At 39.3% G+C, this 18857-nt stretch overlaps 1 protein-coding gene across 2 annotated transcripts in view; it reads left to right on the forward strand.

Moving 5' to 3' along the window:
• The window catches only part of CPA6 (carboxypeptidase A6), an 84871-nt gene that overhangs the window by 52953 nt on the left and 13061 nt on the right, over positions 1-18857 (forward strand). For both annotated transcript variants that reach the window (XM_083822327.1, XM_083822328.1), the window contains exons 4-8: positions 2583-2697; positions 3666-3767; positions 4599-4703; positions 17796-17906; positions 18159-18249. In XM_083822327.1, the coding sequence (XP_083678453.1) occupies positions 2583-2697; positions 3666-3767; positions 4599-4703; positions 17796-17906; positions 18159-18249 (524 nt within the window). The remainder of the gene's footprint in view (positions 1-2582; positions 2698-3665; positions 3768-4598; positions 4704-17795; positions 17907-18158; positions 18250-18857) is intronic.

Here is an 18857-nt window from a genome sequence, read left to right on the forward strand (position 1 = left end):
ATATTGTATATTATATGTGCTGTTATCAAAGTTCCATTTTTATTGCAACTGTGGTCTCCTACTAATTTGTTGTTCTAAAAATACAAAAACAAACATAAGGAAATTATTTATTCAGGCCCAGTAGCTGAAGTTCAGAGCTACTTTCATGTGGGGTTTACACTGCTTCAGTGTTGTTTACATTTAAAAAGGAGATGGCGATTTCTGTAATTGCTTTCCTGTGCTTATAACAAAAAAGTCCCTTAATTACTGTGCCCCAACAGCTGCATTCACTCCTGCTGCTGTTCCTGCTCACAATTATCACCCTTAATGAAATGACAGAAGACCACTTTATATGTGTCATAAATACTCATTATACATGAAGAACTTTATGTAGGCTGCAAAGCAGGGCATGCAAAGGTATGAACTGAGCTAAGAAAGAGCTAAGGGCCTCTGCAGTCTGCCTAAAATTGCATTATGCTGCCAACACTTGGAATACCCTACATCCATTTTCCAGAGGACCTCTGTGACACTTGGCACACAAGAGATGTGTGCTTAGGAGGAAGCTGGGCAGCGTTCTGTTAGGGGCAGGCTGTTTCTTTGCTCCCTCTCTTCATCTTCCTGCTGCCCATTTCGGACTTCTTGTCTGCTTGCCCCAGCCATCAGGACACCTAGCAGCAAAACCTTGCAAAGCCACAGATGAGCATGTGCTTGTCCTGAAAAGCCTCCTGAGATCTGTACCTCAGCAAGAGTTGGGAGGGCTTGTCATGAGAGGAGCAGCAGGTATAGTCAGGGAGCAGCTGGAGCAAGGCTGACGGGATGTGCAGCCAATGTCTGAAGGCAGGAAGCATGAAGCAGCCCCAGTAATGGACAGGGTGACCATCCCTTGTCTGTAAGAGAGGCTTGTCTGTCCCAGTGCTTGACTTTATGACAAGGCAGCCATGAAAATAGGTCAGGCATCAGACAAACCATTACCGCACCAAGCTGTCTAGATTGTTAGTTCTCTGGCAATGAAGGCGTTTAGGTTGTATTCAGATCTGAGGAACTGAAGAGCCTTTGGATGTTATACGCACAGTACACAGTCATTTAAAAGTAAACAAAGATTATCATACCTCATCTGGAGTGCAGACACATGGACAAGCAGGAGTTGTGAAATTAAATCTAGCATTGTGAAAGCAAACAGAGCATGATCCTGGTAGGTGCTTACACTAATCAGAATTCAGCACAGCAGGTAAGCATTTCTTTAACATATTAGATGCCCTAACTATTTGAATAAAAACGCTGCTTTAATCTAATTAGAGGCTTAAGTGCTTTACAGTACTGGTCTTACAGTGTATGGCATTTTGCAAGTCAAGACTATAAGTCCTTAGTTTGTTTAATAAAAGTTTCTGATGTAGAACAATGTAATTCTTAATTATACAATTACTTCCATGAGACATTTGAAGAATGCAGATAACCTTTACTTTGATTTATATGTAGATATAGACTTATTGTCTTTGAGGTATCTGCTGCGCAGTTAGTTCGTTTAGGATCTGAGTGAATGCTTTTTTTTTTTTTTTCCATCTCTTTCTGATCATTGCAGCTAGTGCCTGTAAGACTTTAAAAGGTCGAGTGTGACCATCGTTTTACAGGAATGATGAATTAATGGTGTGGAGATTACACATTGCTGTGCGCTTTTGAAGTTCCATTCAAAAGGAGGTAGCAATACCAGCACTGCCCTCAGTTTCACAGTGGCGTTGCTATTGCTGTCAGTGGTGATATTCCCAGCTACTGTGTGATGGAAGAGATAGATGCTCCACCCTCTCTGATATAATAATTCTTTTTAGATATCTTCCATGTCATATTTTTGGGTTTGTATCATTATTTGGTTCTGGAATAAAATAGGAAAGTTTTCAGCTTGAACCATTATTCCTGCCTTTTGCTCTTAATGCAAAGACTCTCGCTTTTTTGCAAGTATATTCGTTACACTTAGTGTTGTTTCATGTTTTTCCCAAGCTATTTTAAAATAACCAGCAGACAACTATTGCAAAGTAGATAAATGTAAATAACAACCATATTTAAGAAACTTTCTTTGTCATTTTTTGTGTTTCAGATAGAATAATGCCACCTACCAAATTCTTAATTTTAATTTTTTGCCTCCACAACTTATAGACATATGTAATAGACCATGCCAGTATGATACTCCTGAGAGAAAGTGTGTACATGCTTTTCTAAGCCTAAAAATATTTTTTATGGTTTTGAAACCAATTTTTGAAGATCCATGATCACATAGTATAACTGGATTATAAAAGATGACAACAAATGCTGCTCCATAAACAAATGGAAGTGGTTTCTTCTTCACATTGGCTGCATTATTTACCTCATTCTGTTTTATTCACTTAACAAGCTCATTGTGTTTTTTGAAGGCGCTGTTTGATTTCAAAGCAACTGGAGTATTTAGTCGACAGCATATATTCAAATAAGCCTCAAGCACTATACTGTCAAAATATAACAGATGAGGTAACATCAGGATGTTTTAACTCCTGCTGTATTTCTTCCAAATGTGATTGTTGTTCTGCTTTAGCCTGTGTGTTCTACTAGTCTTTCAAAAATCTTTTTTTACCTAGGATTCTCATATCAGATCTGCAGAAAGCAATAGAAAACCAAACTGGACTGAAGTCATACAGGAATCGAAGGTCCCTCCCTGGGTATAACTATGAAGTATATCACTCCCTGGAAGAAGTACGTGAAAATTCATATTGCACCTTGTATCTGCTACATCTGCCTCATTTCATGAGACTGAAATTTCAACCTCTGTGCAAGTTATGGTTGCTTGCTCATCTTCAGAAGTGTTCTAAATGTTTGTTCAAAAATAGGCACCTTCTTAAAATATATATATTGTTATGCATTTTTATTCAAGGCATATATTTACATGTAACTATCTTTGACAGCTTTTGAGTTTTGTTCTTAAAACAGGTCTTCTATTCTGATGTAAGAGATTTCACTGAGTGATTAATCTCACTGATTCATTTCAGTAAGGAGTATGAATAAAAGTTTAAGTATTTGCACAAGGTGTCCAAAGACAATTTCAAAGCATTTCAATACAGATTCATGTAGAAGGGATACTGTCCAGAAAGACAGCTGTGTAATCTGTTGATGTCAGTGTATTCACACATAGAATTTCAGTATGCACCAAAATGAAGTCACTAGGCTGAGCGTGCAGGCTGTTGTGCGTCAATGAGATCTGATGCCTGACAAATAAGCAAATAATATAAGTAGTGCTGAATCCTACAGGTGTTTCTACAGGTACTCCTTGCTTACTGAATCTGTTTGCCATCCTGCGTATTGACGACTAGACTCATGGTTCTCCTTTGTTTAGTCCGTTCTTACTGTTTAAAGGGAGCAGCTTATTAGATTCATCAGCAGATATTTGGTGAACAGCTAATGCATTCCAATAATAACATTCAAAAAAACAAAATTAAATAAAATAAAAGGTAACTGCAGGCAGCATCCAGCCTCTGGCAATAGAGCTATGAGAACCCAATGGTAATTTGATTATGAAAACAAACACAAAACAAAACAAATAAGACAAAAAGAAAAACTACAAGAAAATACAAAAACATACCGAGGACTGGCAGTTGAGATTAATAACAGTTGCTTCACCATGAAATGCAAAGACTGAAGCAACAATTTTATTTCTGTATTTGCAGATCCAAGACTGGATGCATCATCTGAATAAAAGTCATTCAGATCTTGTTCATATGTTCTCTGTTGGAAAATCCTATGAAGGGAGACCACTGTTTGTACTCAAGGTAAAGATTAAATAGTCATTGAGCAAACTAAAATCTGGAATTGGTGGCAGACACTTAGTTACTTTATTATGCTATGTGCACCAGAGATGCAGGTTATCAGTGTTTCCTAAGGAAGAGTTACTAAGACCTAAGTATCATTCTGAATGTCACCCTTAATGAAAAAAAGAAAAAAGCTGGAAAACTAAATGCCAAATCATATTTAATTGGGTTGATACACATGCAGATAGCACACAGCATGTACAATTAGCAGGATTTGGATTTAAGGGACTTGGAAAGTTTTGCAGCCAACCTGTAAAGCAATTCCGCCAGAGAAGGATCTCAGAGGATCCCTCTGGATCCCTTTTCAGCATGTGCCACACACACATCCTGTTCAGCTATTGAAAAAAATCCATGACTGTGTGTTCTCAATGCAGTATTAGGACCACAGAATTAGAAGGTTTCAACAAGGTACAAAAAAAAAAAAAAAAGTTTAATTTCAATGTACTTTCTTTTCATCCACTGTTCAGAGTTCCTAAAATTTGATTCTGCATCAGGCTACTCCTATAGCATTGTTTTTCCTTACCCTGCTCCATGTGATAGTTAAGGACTTCATTACTCATAAAAGAGGAATTGGCAGATCTCACTTTTCCTGTATTTTTCTTCCATATGTCAGGCTCATTATCTTGGCCATATCAGCATATCATTTCCCTTTGTAAACAATCAGTTTGTGTTCCCTAATACAGGGAAATTCAAAATGGTTCAGTATTTCAAATACTCTGTTATTTTCTCATTATTTTGTCTCACCGATGTCATGAGATCAATTGATATGTCTATGAATATTCACACTTCAAGCTAGGTAAAAGGGCACGACCTTACAAGAAAGCTGTCTGGATAGACTGTGGGATTCATGCTAGAGAGTGGATTGGCCCTGCCTTTTGCCAGTGGTTCGTGAAAGAAGTAAGTATTCAATCATTTAGAGCAATGTGGCTCCTTCAGTTCAATAAACATTTCATCTAGTATATTACTATTAAGAACCATAACTAGCTATTTTACTGCTTTTATATATATATATTTGTGGAACACTAAGTGCTTGGTAAACGAAGCTGATAACGACAGCCAGACACAGCTAGGCACAGGACAAAAATATGCCAGACACATATTGGCAGAGATATGAAGTAGGATTTTATTCCAAGACCTAAATATGTGGAGACTTTAACTCTGGTAATTGTCCAGGTAAATCAGTGCCAGTGTGTGCTGCTTCAGATCAGATCAGCAATATCTTTGCTTTAAGGACTTGAATTAAGAAAGACCTTTCTCTTTTGTGTAATTATATAGGAATAGGAAGCTAAAATTGTATACAAATTTCATCTAAAATTATGGATTTTGTATTATCTGAATATCATATGGTTCCTCCAATGTTTCTTTGATCCAGTGCTATCGGACTTATTCCCCCTTTATCTTTGATATCTGGGATCTAACCTTCATATTGCAAATTTTCAAATGATCAAGGAAATCAAAGGATTTGTAATTTTGCATTCCACTTGTGCAACGGATTTTTTATTTTTATTTTTTAGTATCAATACTTAATCTCTTTTAATTTGGGATTCATTTCAGATGCATGATATGTTTGCAGGATTTTCACATTTCCTCTTAACCAAAAACATCTTATCGAGACAAAATATCATCTGCACAGTGGAGATTATTTTGCAATGCAGCTTACAGAAGTCAAAGAAGGCTTCAAAAAAAGCAACAGATGTGAACTGAGTATTTTTGCATACCATTTTTTGCACAAAATAAATTATACAAAATCTTTCTTTGCAAGGTCCTTCCTATGAACACAATTTTCTCACTTCTCTTCCACCCCATCACTATGGGTTCCAGAATGCTATTTATCTGCCTTTGATTTTCTGGGGTCTCTCCATTCAGCAAAAAGATCCTGACCCTGAAAGTCACTTCATGAGAGTAAATTTCTGCATCATGAACACCCTAGAATCATAGAAAAGAATCACAGAAAAACCCGGGTTGGTAGGGACCTCAGAGATCAGCCTTTCACCCTAATGGTATTAGACTGTGTCATTACCACAGAGATAGCTGAGATGATCATATTACCATATGTGAATTCCTCCAAAAGTCACAGCAGCATGTAGGGCAAGTACTGAAATAATGAAGCTATTACAATTAGGTGAGCCTCTCAGCACAGCTGCTGATGGATGGATGGGCTAAACCAGATCCAGAAGCTGATCTCCAAAGCTGTGTGCAATGATAATGTGTACTTTTATTACAACTCCTTTTAGTGTGAAGGTGAACAAACTTGCAGGTGTTCCTGAGCAACTCTCCTACCCCGGAGGAAAGGCTGCAGGAAGGCAGGGAGAGGTTTGGAACACACAGGCACTGGTGGAAAGCCTTCTGCTCAGGCACATCTTCCTCATGGAGGTTTTAACAAAAAGCACTACAATGTGGAAGCAAGGTAAAAATCATGAGGTTTCTCTGTAGAGCTTATTGAACAACATAGGCTGTGTATGTGGATATGAAAACCTTCTGGTTGTTATTTGAGATCCTCAGAGAGTAGCTTGCTAGTAGGAATATTTCACTAACTATATAAAGGTATTTTCCTAGATTAAAGAAAGTTTTTACAGAACTGAAGAGTTCCTTGAGACTACAAGAATGTATAGTTCTGCCCATCCTGGTCATGGATTGCCTTTTTTCACAGATGACAGACATTTTCTTCTTTCCTTAGAGCAATACTTCAATCCAGCATTAAAGCAAAATGCATCAGGATAAGAATTGTGCTTACAGCCTCATTATATTAAAATGGCTAGGAGGGGAGAAGAGACAAGACAATTACATGGTTTGGATCAGAATAATGCTTTTCTCAAAGGGATTGGGCACTTTTAGTAAGAACTCTGGGAAAACTGTAGGTCTCTCTGTGCTTTAAACTCTGCAATTCTCTTTTGCTGGCAAACGCCTCCCGTAAGCACCACTTTCCATCCTCCCTGGCGCCTAAGGGCAGTTCTGAGAAAGGGCAGTCCACTTGGAAACCGATTTTTCCAGGCATGTCTGTCAACTCTAAGGAATAGCACCACAAGCCCATAGATTTAAGGCAAGCAAAAGAAGAAGCTGGATTTATGTGAAGTTAGGCTCTCCTCTAGCAGGAACAGCAGATGCGCGTCCCTTTATTGCACAGGCAGACTGAAATATTTTATCATGTTTTCACTTCACACTGTGACCTCTGTCACTTGTTTTTATTGCCACTGTCAGGCTGCTGAGTTGCTGGCGGCTCCCTGGGGGCCATGGACAGGGATGACATGGGCCTGGCAGCCTGTCCCATCCCACCACCCCAGCCAGGAGCCCCAGGTATCAGGACCTCCCTGGGGGTTGGGACAGGCCAAGGACAGGCCAGGATGTGGGCCTGTGGATGGGCCCAGCTCAGCAGGGACCATGGATGGGTAGGGCCGGCCTGTGGACTGCTGGAGGCTGGCCCTGCTGAGGCCTTGCTGGGACAGGGGCTGATGGCCCCAGGGGCTGAAATGGGGTCCTGGGCCCTGGGCAGGGTGGGGTGCCTGTGGATGGGCACTGACAGTAAGGCCTGGGGGTGGCCTTGGGATCCTGATGGCTATAAGCTGAGGAACAATTTATTGTCACTTACATTGAAACACTTGACTTTAATTCCCAAGCTATTTTATACATAGGAAACCTCCTGACCTAAGTGGGAGGTCTGTGTGGGATTCGAGACATAACTCATCTTTTCAAGTATCCATGCTCCAGTGTACCACAAGGCTTTTCAGGAGATTTAGCTTAGAAAACAGCCTCTATGTATGAATGTGTCTTTATATTCAAGCTCAAGACATGACCAGCCAGCTTTGGAGCCCTCAGTATCTTCCTTGTGCCCCTGGAAGCGACAGGTTGGGGTGTGCCAGCAAATTTCCTGCATGCATGGGAGACACCACCTCCCTCCCACATGGTGGATGTGCCACCGGGCAACTGGTTGTTAGCAGCTTACTGGGGCACAGGCAGTAACTCCCCACTTTCTCCAAAGCATCTGTAGCTGCCCAGCCACAGCAGCCACAGGACCTGGTTCCCATCTATCTGAAAACGCAAAGCAGAGCAAGGCAGAGCAGACTTGGGAAATAAGGATGTGGGGCCAGAGCGTGGGAAGACAAGAGGCAGCCTGCTATGCAAGCTCCTTCTAGATTCAGGCAAATACAATAGTTAGAGAAAAGGAACAGCTGAACTAAGGGAAAAGGGAGAAAGATACACAGGGAGAGGTTTAAGACTAAAAAAGAGAAAGAACACACAGGGAAGAGTTTTGCATTATGTAGTAATATAACTGAAGTACAAAACCAACTTCCTTGTGTTCTGAAACAAAAGGAGAGCAAAGACCATTGTTTGGTTTCAGAGTGAGTTTTTTTTGTTTGTTTTTGTTTTCTTGTTGTTGTTGTTCCTTTAAAAAAAAAAAAATTATAATCTACTCCAGGATGAGCTCTGGCCTTGGCTTGGTATCCCATAGGTCTGGTGTTAATAAGAAATTCAGTCTGTTTCTGTAGTAGGCGGCCCTGAATGCCTTTAGTCTCAGCTAAAGATAATCAGATGTTCTACAGGGATTAGTAATACTGATGTTCTCTGACAAACCCTACCTCATGGTCACTGAATTTTAGGTCAAGAAATAGGACTCCTGTGCATGAAGGATCAGAGTTTTAGGTACCAGCTAATGAGCCACAGAGAAGTGTCTGTGTATGTATTGTAGTAGAAAACCTGGCAATAGTTATTTGCCATGGATAACTGTTTACAGTGGAGTTTCACCAACCTCAAGCCTTACTCAGCTGAAAAGGGCCAGAGATAAAGTCCCTGACAGTGGAAACATTAGGAACCGGCAGTGGAGTATAGGGAAGCAATAAGAACTGTGAAAGAAAATGGAACTGATTACATATGGACTACTCTGAAGGCAACCTGCAAAGATAAATGAATCTAATGCAACCCGGAATTTGTTTCCACAGCAGTAAATTAAAAAATAAATAAATATCCTCCTACATTTTCAAAACATCTGCATGGAATCTAATCATACATTAAAATGGGTTAGTAAATATTACATACTGGAAAGAAAGGGACTCTATTATGTGTAATTACCTTGTAGAAAGCAGTAGGCTTTAGACAAAAAAAAAAAATCAGACATAACATATTTAACCAATATTAAATAGCCCTTCACATAAACAAGGAAACAAAATCTACAGACTTTTTGCAGAAGTACATTATGTATATGTGTTACCTAAGACCATTTAACTCCTCTTCACTGGGTGTGTAGCTAAGAGACTAAAAGCAAAATTCATACATCTAATTATCCAGACCTCAGATTTAAGATTTTACCATTGTTTTGAAAATCTGAAATATCATTCACAGGCTGCTATTCAAATTGACATCAAAACTAGGTTTCAATTTCAGTTTTAGTGGAAGCAGATGAGGATTCACATTACATCTGGTTTGACTTTCTTCCTTCTAATAAATGCTGCCATTTGAGCCATGTCAATGATATATAACCTTGAAATGTTGCTCATACAACATTTTCAGAAAACAAAATACAAGAGGTGTAACTTTAAGACGCCCTATTCTTTGCTTCTGTTGAAAGAAGTTGTATTTTAAACCTGAAAGATTAGAAAATTCAAGAAATTTAATTAACGGCTTCCATGGAAAAAGCACTGATTGTACTTCTTCATGACAAAATGTACTTAGAATACAATAGCAAGTAGAAAGAAAAAGTCCACTGAGATCAAATGCAGTCCCCTAAGTGAGTGGCCTCATCAGGTTTTCAAATGACAGTGCAAATAGTCTTACACTTTGGAAATACATTACCCTCTACTACCACCTTCTTCACCAATCCACAAGAGTGGGCCTTTCTAGGAAAAAAAGGAAAACTGCCATTTCAGCAGATCTACACCTCAAATGTGAATGGTGGCATTCTCTTCTATAGACTCCCTAGCCTTTTATGTTTTTGAAATGTCTAAGTTTGGGGATTTTCCTCAAAATAACATTATTATTCTTTAAATGTTAGTAGTGTCACATTGTGCTTACATTGCACTGCACATTGCGCATACCCACATTTCTTTAATGTGAGACTGTTATTTGTGTTTTGTTTTTTTTTTCCTGGATTACTAATGTTGCTGTCTGTTTCCTCTGGGACAGAACCTACCCAGTATTTAAGGTCTTTGTTGAAAACATTTTCAGAACTACTTCTGCCTTTTCTGGATTTGATCAAGGTGACTTGATAAGTTTGGTTCAGGAATTGACCTTGCTATGTACCCATGTACCCATGGGTACATGGGTACCTATGTACCTATGTACCCATGTACCCTTGTCATGTACCCATGACAATTCCCACACCCCTATCCACTGGAAAGGAGCTGTATAAAAGAAGAACCCAAATGTGCACTCTGAAGCCAAGAGCCCTTGCAGCACTGCATCATATGGGTCATAATAGCTGTCTAATCTCAAAAGAATCCCAAATCTGAGAAAGATATCAATAAGCTCTATATACTTTAATTTGAGAAATGCACGGTAGCAAGTCCAAATTCTGAAATGTGTGTCTCCTATGATCCCAATTACATGAGTTCCCATATTATCCAAGGCAATGTGTTTGTGCTTCATCATGCAGCCAGGGAGCAGACAGGTAACCCCAGCCAAAAAAAAAAAAAAAAAGGCTGGGTAGATTTTTTTAAAATGCTGACATTGATATTGATTGCTGCCATAGCCAGGCCTGAATCCCAATCCTATCTTTGCACTCCATAGCAGTGAGCTAAGAGAAATGCAGAGACTGTCCAAGAAGCAAAATGGCAACACCTGCCTACAGTATTCTAAGCTTGAGACTGATTTATGAGACACCTTCTGGGATGCATACTGCCAATAAAGCAGCCACCAGGCTTGAAGGCCAGGCTCCAGAGACCAGTTTTTACCAGGAATTTTGGAAGTTTTGAGGCCTCAGATTCTTCTAGGGAATGTTTATGAAGTGCTTGACTGTGAGGGCAGAATACCTAAAATAATAGAGATACATATACAGAACTGAATGAGGACAACAGTGTGATCAAAGGCAGGTCCAAGCAGGAGACCAAGACGGCAACGATTTTAAAAAGGTTTGGCTATTCTTCAATGCTAGTCAGGCCATGTGGTCAGAAGGCCATAAAGCTGTAACTATTCCTACTTTAAGAACTGCTGAAAGCCAGTTTAGCATTTATACTCGTTCTGCAAAGTTCCACAGTCCAGGTCCTGATGGACAAACCACCTGTGAGATGCTGTGTCAGCAGGCAGAGCAGCACTCAGTCACTCACTCATTCCAGTGCTGATGTCCACACTGTCAGGAAAGCAGCCTCACTTTCTGGATCATTTCTGGGTCTTGAATTGCATCAAAGTTGGTAAGCCTTTAAGACACGGGAGATTTATTTCCCCTTGCCCTCTGTAACTACAAGAGCCTCAAAATGTTGGCTGCTCTCCCCACTGATTAAGAGATTCAGACACCGGTTTTTCACCCACTTCATAAATATTCTGATCTCAGGGGTCTGTAAGAGTTATGTGAAGCAACACACTAATGTTTGTTAAAGATTATATGCTTGACCTATCACTTCTCAACAGACTTAAGCCTTTCAGACAGGTACAGCTGAAATGCCACATTCCCACAATCCAGTATTTCACACAAGTATTGATTTAAAGAATGCTCGTTACACCTGTATTTACGTATTCTTTGAGACAATGTAGTTAGTTCACACACACACATAAACACCAAAATATGCTTTCCATCTCCATTTTTTTACATTCTCCTAGCAGAGGTTTTGAGCTGTGCAGGAAAGCGAGCAAGAACTTGACTGTATCTCCCTGTATGCCCTACATTTATACCACTGCTGTTCCTGGGGACAGATGTACCCCTAATCTTAGCATATATCTGAGTACTGGCTCTCAGAAACCTGAAGAGCTTTTGAAATTATTGGAAATATTCCAGAGTCAGAGGCATGTAAGGTGAAAACAAATACTGTATCTGTAGATTTTTCCCTTCACCCTTTAGCCGGATACGTTCATTCTTTCCAAGGTCCCTTCCCTTCAGCTAAAGCTCTTCAGCTGATGTTGGTTTGACTTGACATTTTTTGTTGGTGGTTTTTAAACCACTGCATCTGCTGACTCTATAAAATCTTCTTTTCTGTGTTTTCCTCCTGTTCATCAGTTTTCTGTTCACCCTTGTTTCTTAAAACAGGACCAGAAACTTCTAAGGGCTGCATGCTGGCCCCCTGCAGCCCCCTTCCCAAGTGTGAGTGATTGTGGCACTGTGAAGGCTGGGCTCTTCTCACCTTGAAGGGCCAGCCACCTGGCCACCACTACACAAATGCTCTGACAGCTTTTTCAGTAAATGTCATACAATCATTTGAGCTTAATTTTTATTGTTTGCCAGAGTCTAGTCTCCCCAGCTGTCTTTTTAGCTGCCTAACCAAAAAAAAAAAAAAAAAAAAAAAAAAGTCTTCTCTGAGTGCTCCCTGTATATCCATTATCTGGGGGAAAAATCCATCTGTTTCATCCTGCAGCATCTATATTTGAAACACTCAGCCTTACTTATCTTTAGCTAATTCATTCTTTTCTGTCAGGAGCTTCTGCCTGAAATGTTATTTGGTTTTGCTCCATCAGAGAGATCTCCTCTTTCAGCCTCTTCACTCAGTACTTCATTCATCAGCCTTTCAACAGCAAGAGGTGCTGGTACAAATGCAGGATCTGTTTTATCCGCATGGTTTTTTCCTTCTTCCAAATGCTGTTCCTGCCATTTGAAGTTTCCATGCCATAATCACACCTATCTGTATCTAGTTTCTGCTACCACTCAACATCTCCCCTCCACTCCACAGCTGGTTCAGTTCTGAACAAGGTCTGTTATTTCCCCAGCCAACTTACATCCCACTTTGGTCTGAGTTTCTGCATCTCTCCAGCACATTCTTACTACTGAAAACAGATGTTACTGATATGTACCAATTCTGACGGGTAGGAAAATAAAGTAGCTGTGAATACTACTAACACGAGTTTCCAGGACTGGGTCTTCAGTTGTGATTGTGATGCTTTATTATTATTGTTATTATTATTTTAATGGATAAAACCTAAGCCAATGCCAAAAAAGATGGAGTGCAGTACCGTGATATCACCACAATGAGGCATGTGATGCATTGTTTTAAAAACAGCTGTGGCAAACCATTTCTATGCTGTGCAGTATTTCTTCTCTTTTTCAGGTCCATAATAGATTTTCCCAGGTTCTATTCAACATTACTATTGTTTAGAGAAGGTCCTTTCCTTTGATGTGACACCTTCACGATGGTGAAAATCTACATATTTAAAATTATTTCTGGTCTTCCTTTTCCAAAAGGAAAAAAAGCTCTGCATTATTTCTCTTGTGTACTTTCAACTACCCAGCTGCATCTTCCCAACTACCCATGATCTTAAGAAGCTTAAAATTACTTTCATTGTGCTTGCAGCTGTTCATTTTTTCACAATGTGAATGCATTTTGATAAAATAAAGGTAATCCTGCATCTGTCTTGTGCCTGTAGTAGGAATTGTTCAATGACATTTGTTAGTGCAAACTCCTATGTGAGTATTAATCACTAAGATGTTCAAATTCTGCCCCGTGAGGGCTTTTAAGCTGTTGAGTGTGTTCTTTTTCAGTGCATGAAGACAATTCACATTGTTGCTCCAACACTTGTCCTAGGGAAGAAATACTGCTTTATATTTTAGCAACCCAGCCCTTTATGATGATGTCGAGTAAATAGGACCTCAGTAAAACTACTGATATGCAAAGGCACTATTTATCATGAAACACTTTGAAAGAAAATTCTGTGCTTTCAACAACTTAGCTATTTCAGAAACTGAACTATAGGCAATAATGTGTATCTTAATTATTTAACTGCATCTCAACTATTTAATTTAATGATCTACTCAAGTGAATTATATTGGGTTTCCCTCAATATATACAAGACCAACATCTTGGTTGGTTGCCACTAAGTTCATGTGGGCATTAGTTGTACACAATTACTAGGAAACAAGTTTATGTTGCCCCTTTTAGAGAATTCATAGTGCTTCAGAATAACACTGGCTTTTCCCTTCCCACCTAGATAGTCCTTGAACAATTTAGGACTTAAGAGGGTTTTGTTATGTACTACCCTTCTGAGCAGGACCAAGAAGTTCTATCTCCTATTTCCACTAAGAACTGTGGAACTGCAGCCAGCTTCTTCCCCACAAGATACTGCTTTTGCTAGAGTGGTCCCAGCCACAGTGGGACTGCTCGTTGTTTCTCTAACATGTCAATCATGTTGTCATCCCTCTGCCTTTTCTCTGCTTCAGTATCTTCTCCGTTTGAATCTCTAAGTAGCACTGTAAGCAAACCTTTGGGATACCTCAGGTCCTTCTCCCTTGCACACTCTTTTTATGGGCTCTCCTCTGAGTGCTGCAGAGTAGTTGCAGCACACTGTCATTTTTCTCCATTGCTGTTTTTGTGTTCCTCCTATGGGCAATGTTTTCTGTATATTATGAAAGAGAAAGTAAGATTTTACTTGGGAAAAAAAAATGGTTTCAGGTTTCAAACACAGTTCAAGCTTCAACCTTGAAAGTTTCACCCCTTCTTTTTAGATGTTTAGTTCTAGGTACTCATTTGTACCTTCTCCTTAAAAAATAGGCTCACCACTCTGCTTGTGACCAGAGTGCCAGAACAGGGCATTAGTAGTAAAAAGGAAAATGGGGATAAAAGGATGTACTGCTTCCAAGTACAATGACAGAGAAAACTACTGACTAGCCAAACTGATAAAGCGGCTGTGAAGGCCTGAATGGCAGATCATAGTATCACCCTGCTAAAATGTAAGAAATACAGAGAATAGTAAAACATTATATGCTACCATCAGAAGGATGTTTTAACTGATGTCTTTGTAAATGGGTAGAGGAGTTAATCCTGTGTTATCATAAGGTTTTTATTATTATTATTATTATTATTTTATTTTTGTGTGATTTCTGGTAAAACAGCAATGGAGTCAATTCCCTGTGCTGAAATAGTAACAGGTTCATTCAGTGTGAATGTTAAATTCAAAGACAGAAACAATATAAGCTGATTGTTACCTTAAATATAATAACAATTAATTGTGGGACAGAAAAATCACTAAGGTCACATGCAATTTCAGAGTTTCTCTCAACCCTGTTTCCTTGCTTTGTTCCTCTGAGTCAATCCCCTTACTTCATAAAAAGTCCAACTCTGTCCTAAATCCATTTAAAACTCCTGTGCTTTATTGCCTTGGCTCTTTTGTTTACTTCATCCCCCAAATTAAATTCTGTATGGTCCGGGTCCTCAGCCAGCCTAAGCTGGCATAGCTCGATCAGAAACCACCACTCTTTGCTGATCCAGATGATTGAGCCCCCTCCTATTAATCACTGGTCGTTTCCCCCATCCCCCAGGCAGATTGCTTGCACGTTGTTGGCAGGGTTCCGGCATCATCTGTTCATTCACTAATAACACTATTCAGCATTTACTGGGCCAGCCTGGCTCTCTGCGCATTCAGCAGCAAAGCTGCTATTGATTGCATGATGGGGAAGCAGAATCGAGCTCTATGAAGTAGCATCACTTTGTATTCTGAGGGCTGTGTGCAAACTACAATGCAGTTAATTCACTAATGGTTTATATTTGTCTTGCTTGTGCCATAGTGAGGAGAAAATGTTTCAGCACTGCTGGGGGTGGGGTCGCACGATCATTATTCGGAGGATTTGAAAGTCACTGCACAAAAGGCAAGTTGTGTGCTGTGCTCCAGCAATGACACACCTTAATGCCTGTGAGGCACATTGCCAAAGACCTCCCAGTTAAGGGAGGTAAGATTATACAGCCTGTGTTGCCTTATTGCATGTGCCAAATGAAACTGCCAGATAAAAATATGGTATGAAGGACAAAATGATTTCAGCAGAAAGAAATAATATGATCTCACTTATACCAGTTTACACCATCTACACTCTTGCTCTCCATGAAGAAAGCTGCGCCAGGTCCATTACATTTGAAGTGAGATGGTACTCTGAAAGGGTAACCAGTCTATTAAGAAAAATCATATATGTTTTAAAGAACAGAACTGAATGATTGATATATGTGGGTCTAAATCAATTTCAAGACTTAAAAGTTTGAAAAGTATTACTGCCCTCCAAAGCATTAAAGGCCTCCAAAGTCTCTCATAGTATTTCATAAAATACAGCAGTCATTCAAAATAAAACAGAGCATCTTTAAAAAATTAGAGGGAGTCTGATATTTTGCTCAACACAAGCCAGTAGTGCAAGCTTGCAGCCCAGAAGGCCAACTGAGTCCTGGGCTGCATCACCAGAGGAATGGCCAGCAGGGTGAGGGAGGTGACTGTGCCCCTCTGCTCTGCCCTTGTGAGGCCCCACCTGGAGTGCTGCATCCAGGTCTGGGGTCCCAGCACAAGAAGGGTGTGGGGCTGTTAGAGCAGGTCCAGAGGAGGGCCACAAAGCTGATCAGAGGGCTGGAGCAGCTCTCCTATGAAGAAAGGCTGAGAGAGCTGGGGATGTTCAGCATGGAGAAGAGAAGGATCCAGGATGATTTCATTGCAGCTTTTCAATACTTAAACCGGTCTCGTAAAAGAGATGGAGAGCAACTTTTTACATGGGCATATAGTGATAGAATAAGAGGGAATGGTTTTAAACTAAAAGAGGGAAGATTTAGATTAGATATAAGGAAGAAATTCTTCACTCAGAGGGTGGTGAGGCCCTGGCACAGGCTGCCCAGAGAAGCTGTGGATGCCCCATCCCTGGAAGCATTCAAGACCAGGCTGGATGGGGCTTTGGGCAACCTGGTCTGGTGGGAGGTGTCCCTGCCCATGGCAGGGAGTTGGAACTAAATGGTATTTAAGGTCCCTTTCAACCCAAGCCATTCTGTGATTCTATGATTCTATGATTTTGTAGTTTTTGAATTAAAAATATCAATTCAAATATTTTCATTATATAACTTCTTGCAAATTTGTAAAGGTTCTGAAAAAAATTCAAATCTTATCCTCGTAATTTTTAAGGAGTGTATTACCATAAATTAATTAATTATGTTTGGCTCTTTTAAGGAGATATTTTTAAGTATTTTGAAGAGTTTCTTCTTCCAGTTTATGATACAGTATATATAACACTTCGATGTAACAAAATGCATAATTACAGATGTAACTTGCAGTGAACGAATGGCATGCATAGATAAAGCCACAAGCAAATATGCCAGTCTCGTTATCTCTGATATGTAAATACCTAACACAAAGACAAAAGCTGAGCTGTATTTGTTAATACTGGCTAAAAAGAGAAAAGCATTAAAAAGTCAAGGAAGTGATGTGTGGTGACTTGTTTCCTCCTCAACCAAATTTCTTCTCCCTGAAATAGCTGCTGAGGAGTTTCTGGTTTGCTTCATTTCTCTATGATAAAGAATGGAAAAAAATTACTTTCCCTACCTAGACCTCCTCTTCCAACCTTTATACCTGAGCTTCTCCAAAACTACAGAGCTTCCTAAATTGTAAAGGAATAAGCTGCTTGTATTGATGATTGTGAATATAGTAAATTACTTTGAATACAACAAAAGCTTACATAAGGTGAGCCTTAAATACTTTTATACACGCTCTGACCTCACCAAATCATCACCTGGTGGAAACAATAGCATTCCATTGTCTTATGGGACCTAAGTATGTTTCCTCAGCTAAGAAACTATTCCACTGACTTTCAGCTCTTACGTCAAGAAACACTTCACGTGCATTTGTTTCTACGTAACGTGAGTTGTATTTTCTTGGCTATTGAAGGTAACTGAGAAGCAGCGAGAACAGGGTCTTTTGAACACCTTTTTTCACGTTCACATGCTACCTTTATTCATATTTAGAGTAAGATGTCAGCCTTTCAAGTGCAGCTCTAAGAATACCAATGGTGCAGTAGGAACAGGTCTCTACTGCCAAAGGCCACATGACCATCTTAACCAGTCACAACACTTAACCAGGAAATTATTTTTGTTATGGAAACTACATACTTTGGCCTTTCTCCTTCAGGCTCTGCAGACATACCAGACTGATCCTACCATGAGAAGGATGCTAACTCAGCTGTATTTCTATATTATGCCTGTATTTAATGTGGATGGATACCATTTTAGCTGGACAAATGTAAGTACTATCAGTAGTATTACTCAAAAACTTGTTCAGACAGGTAAAACTGAATGTTTCTTATATCATTCAAAGGCGACTTTCTGGATAATCTGGCCCTTCAGTTTGTGTCACGCACAATTGAAGTAAATTAATTCAGTTAAAATATAATACTGAGTATGTTTACCAGGGGTGTGTTTTTCTGTGTGTACAGATAGATTTTCATCAAAATATAGTAATATTGTTAATTAACTGTTTTAAAACTTACATTAGGATCGATTCTGGAGAAAAACAAGATCAAAGAACTCCAGGTTCCCGTGTCATGGTGTTGATGCTAATCGCAACTGGAAAGTGAAATGGTGTGGTAAGTCTGAAAATACTTTGGTCCGCAAGCTCAGATTATCCTGTATTTAATTATTGACACAGTAAGTGGGTTAGATCACATCAGTTGCAAAGTATTCCACAATTAAAGATGAAGCTGCTTTCCTATAATACCACAAGGCAGGGCTTGAATCTTCCATCTATCTTAAAAAAAAAAAAAAAAAGTCCTGAACTTTGGAAAGACACATCACAAACAAAAGTTTTCATGGTAATTGTGGGAAAATTGCAAAACCACACATACCTGTTCTATATTTCTGCAGTCATGTAAATCATATGAAGCATAGTATTGAGTTTGGTCCATCACATTTCAGAATTTACCTGACTACAACCTTTGGAAATATTTTAGACTTAATTTTATTTAATTAATCTCTTCTCTGAAATTACCTTAGTTTTGGAAACTTCAGATTTGCTTTGTAGAGAAAGGTCTGAGTATATTTTAAGACCATTATTTTTAGTGATTTAGTGAAGAAGCTTTTAAGTACATGGAGATCAGTTTTCAAGCTCCCTGAATTTCTGTAGATACTTTCATAAAAACTGACCTAAATTTTGCATAGAGGACACAGTAGTAATGAAATATTACCAGAAGATTTG

Source organism: Anser anser (assembly GCF_964211835.1).
Source record: "Anser anser genome assembly, chromosome: 2".
NCBI classification, from domain to species: domain Eukaryota; kingdom Metazoa; phylum Chordata; class Aves; order Anseriformes; family Anatidae; genus Anser; species Anser anser.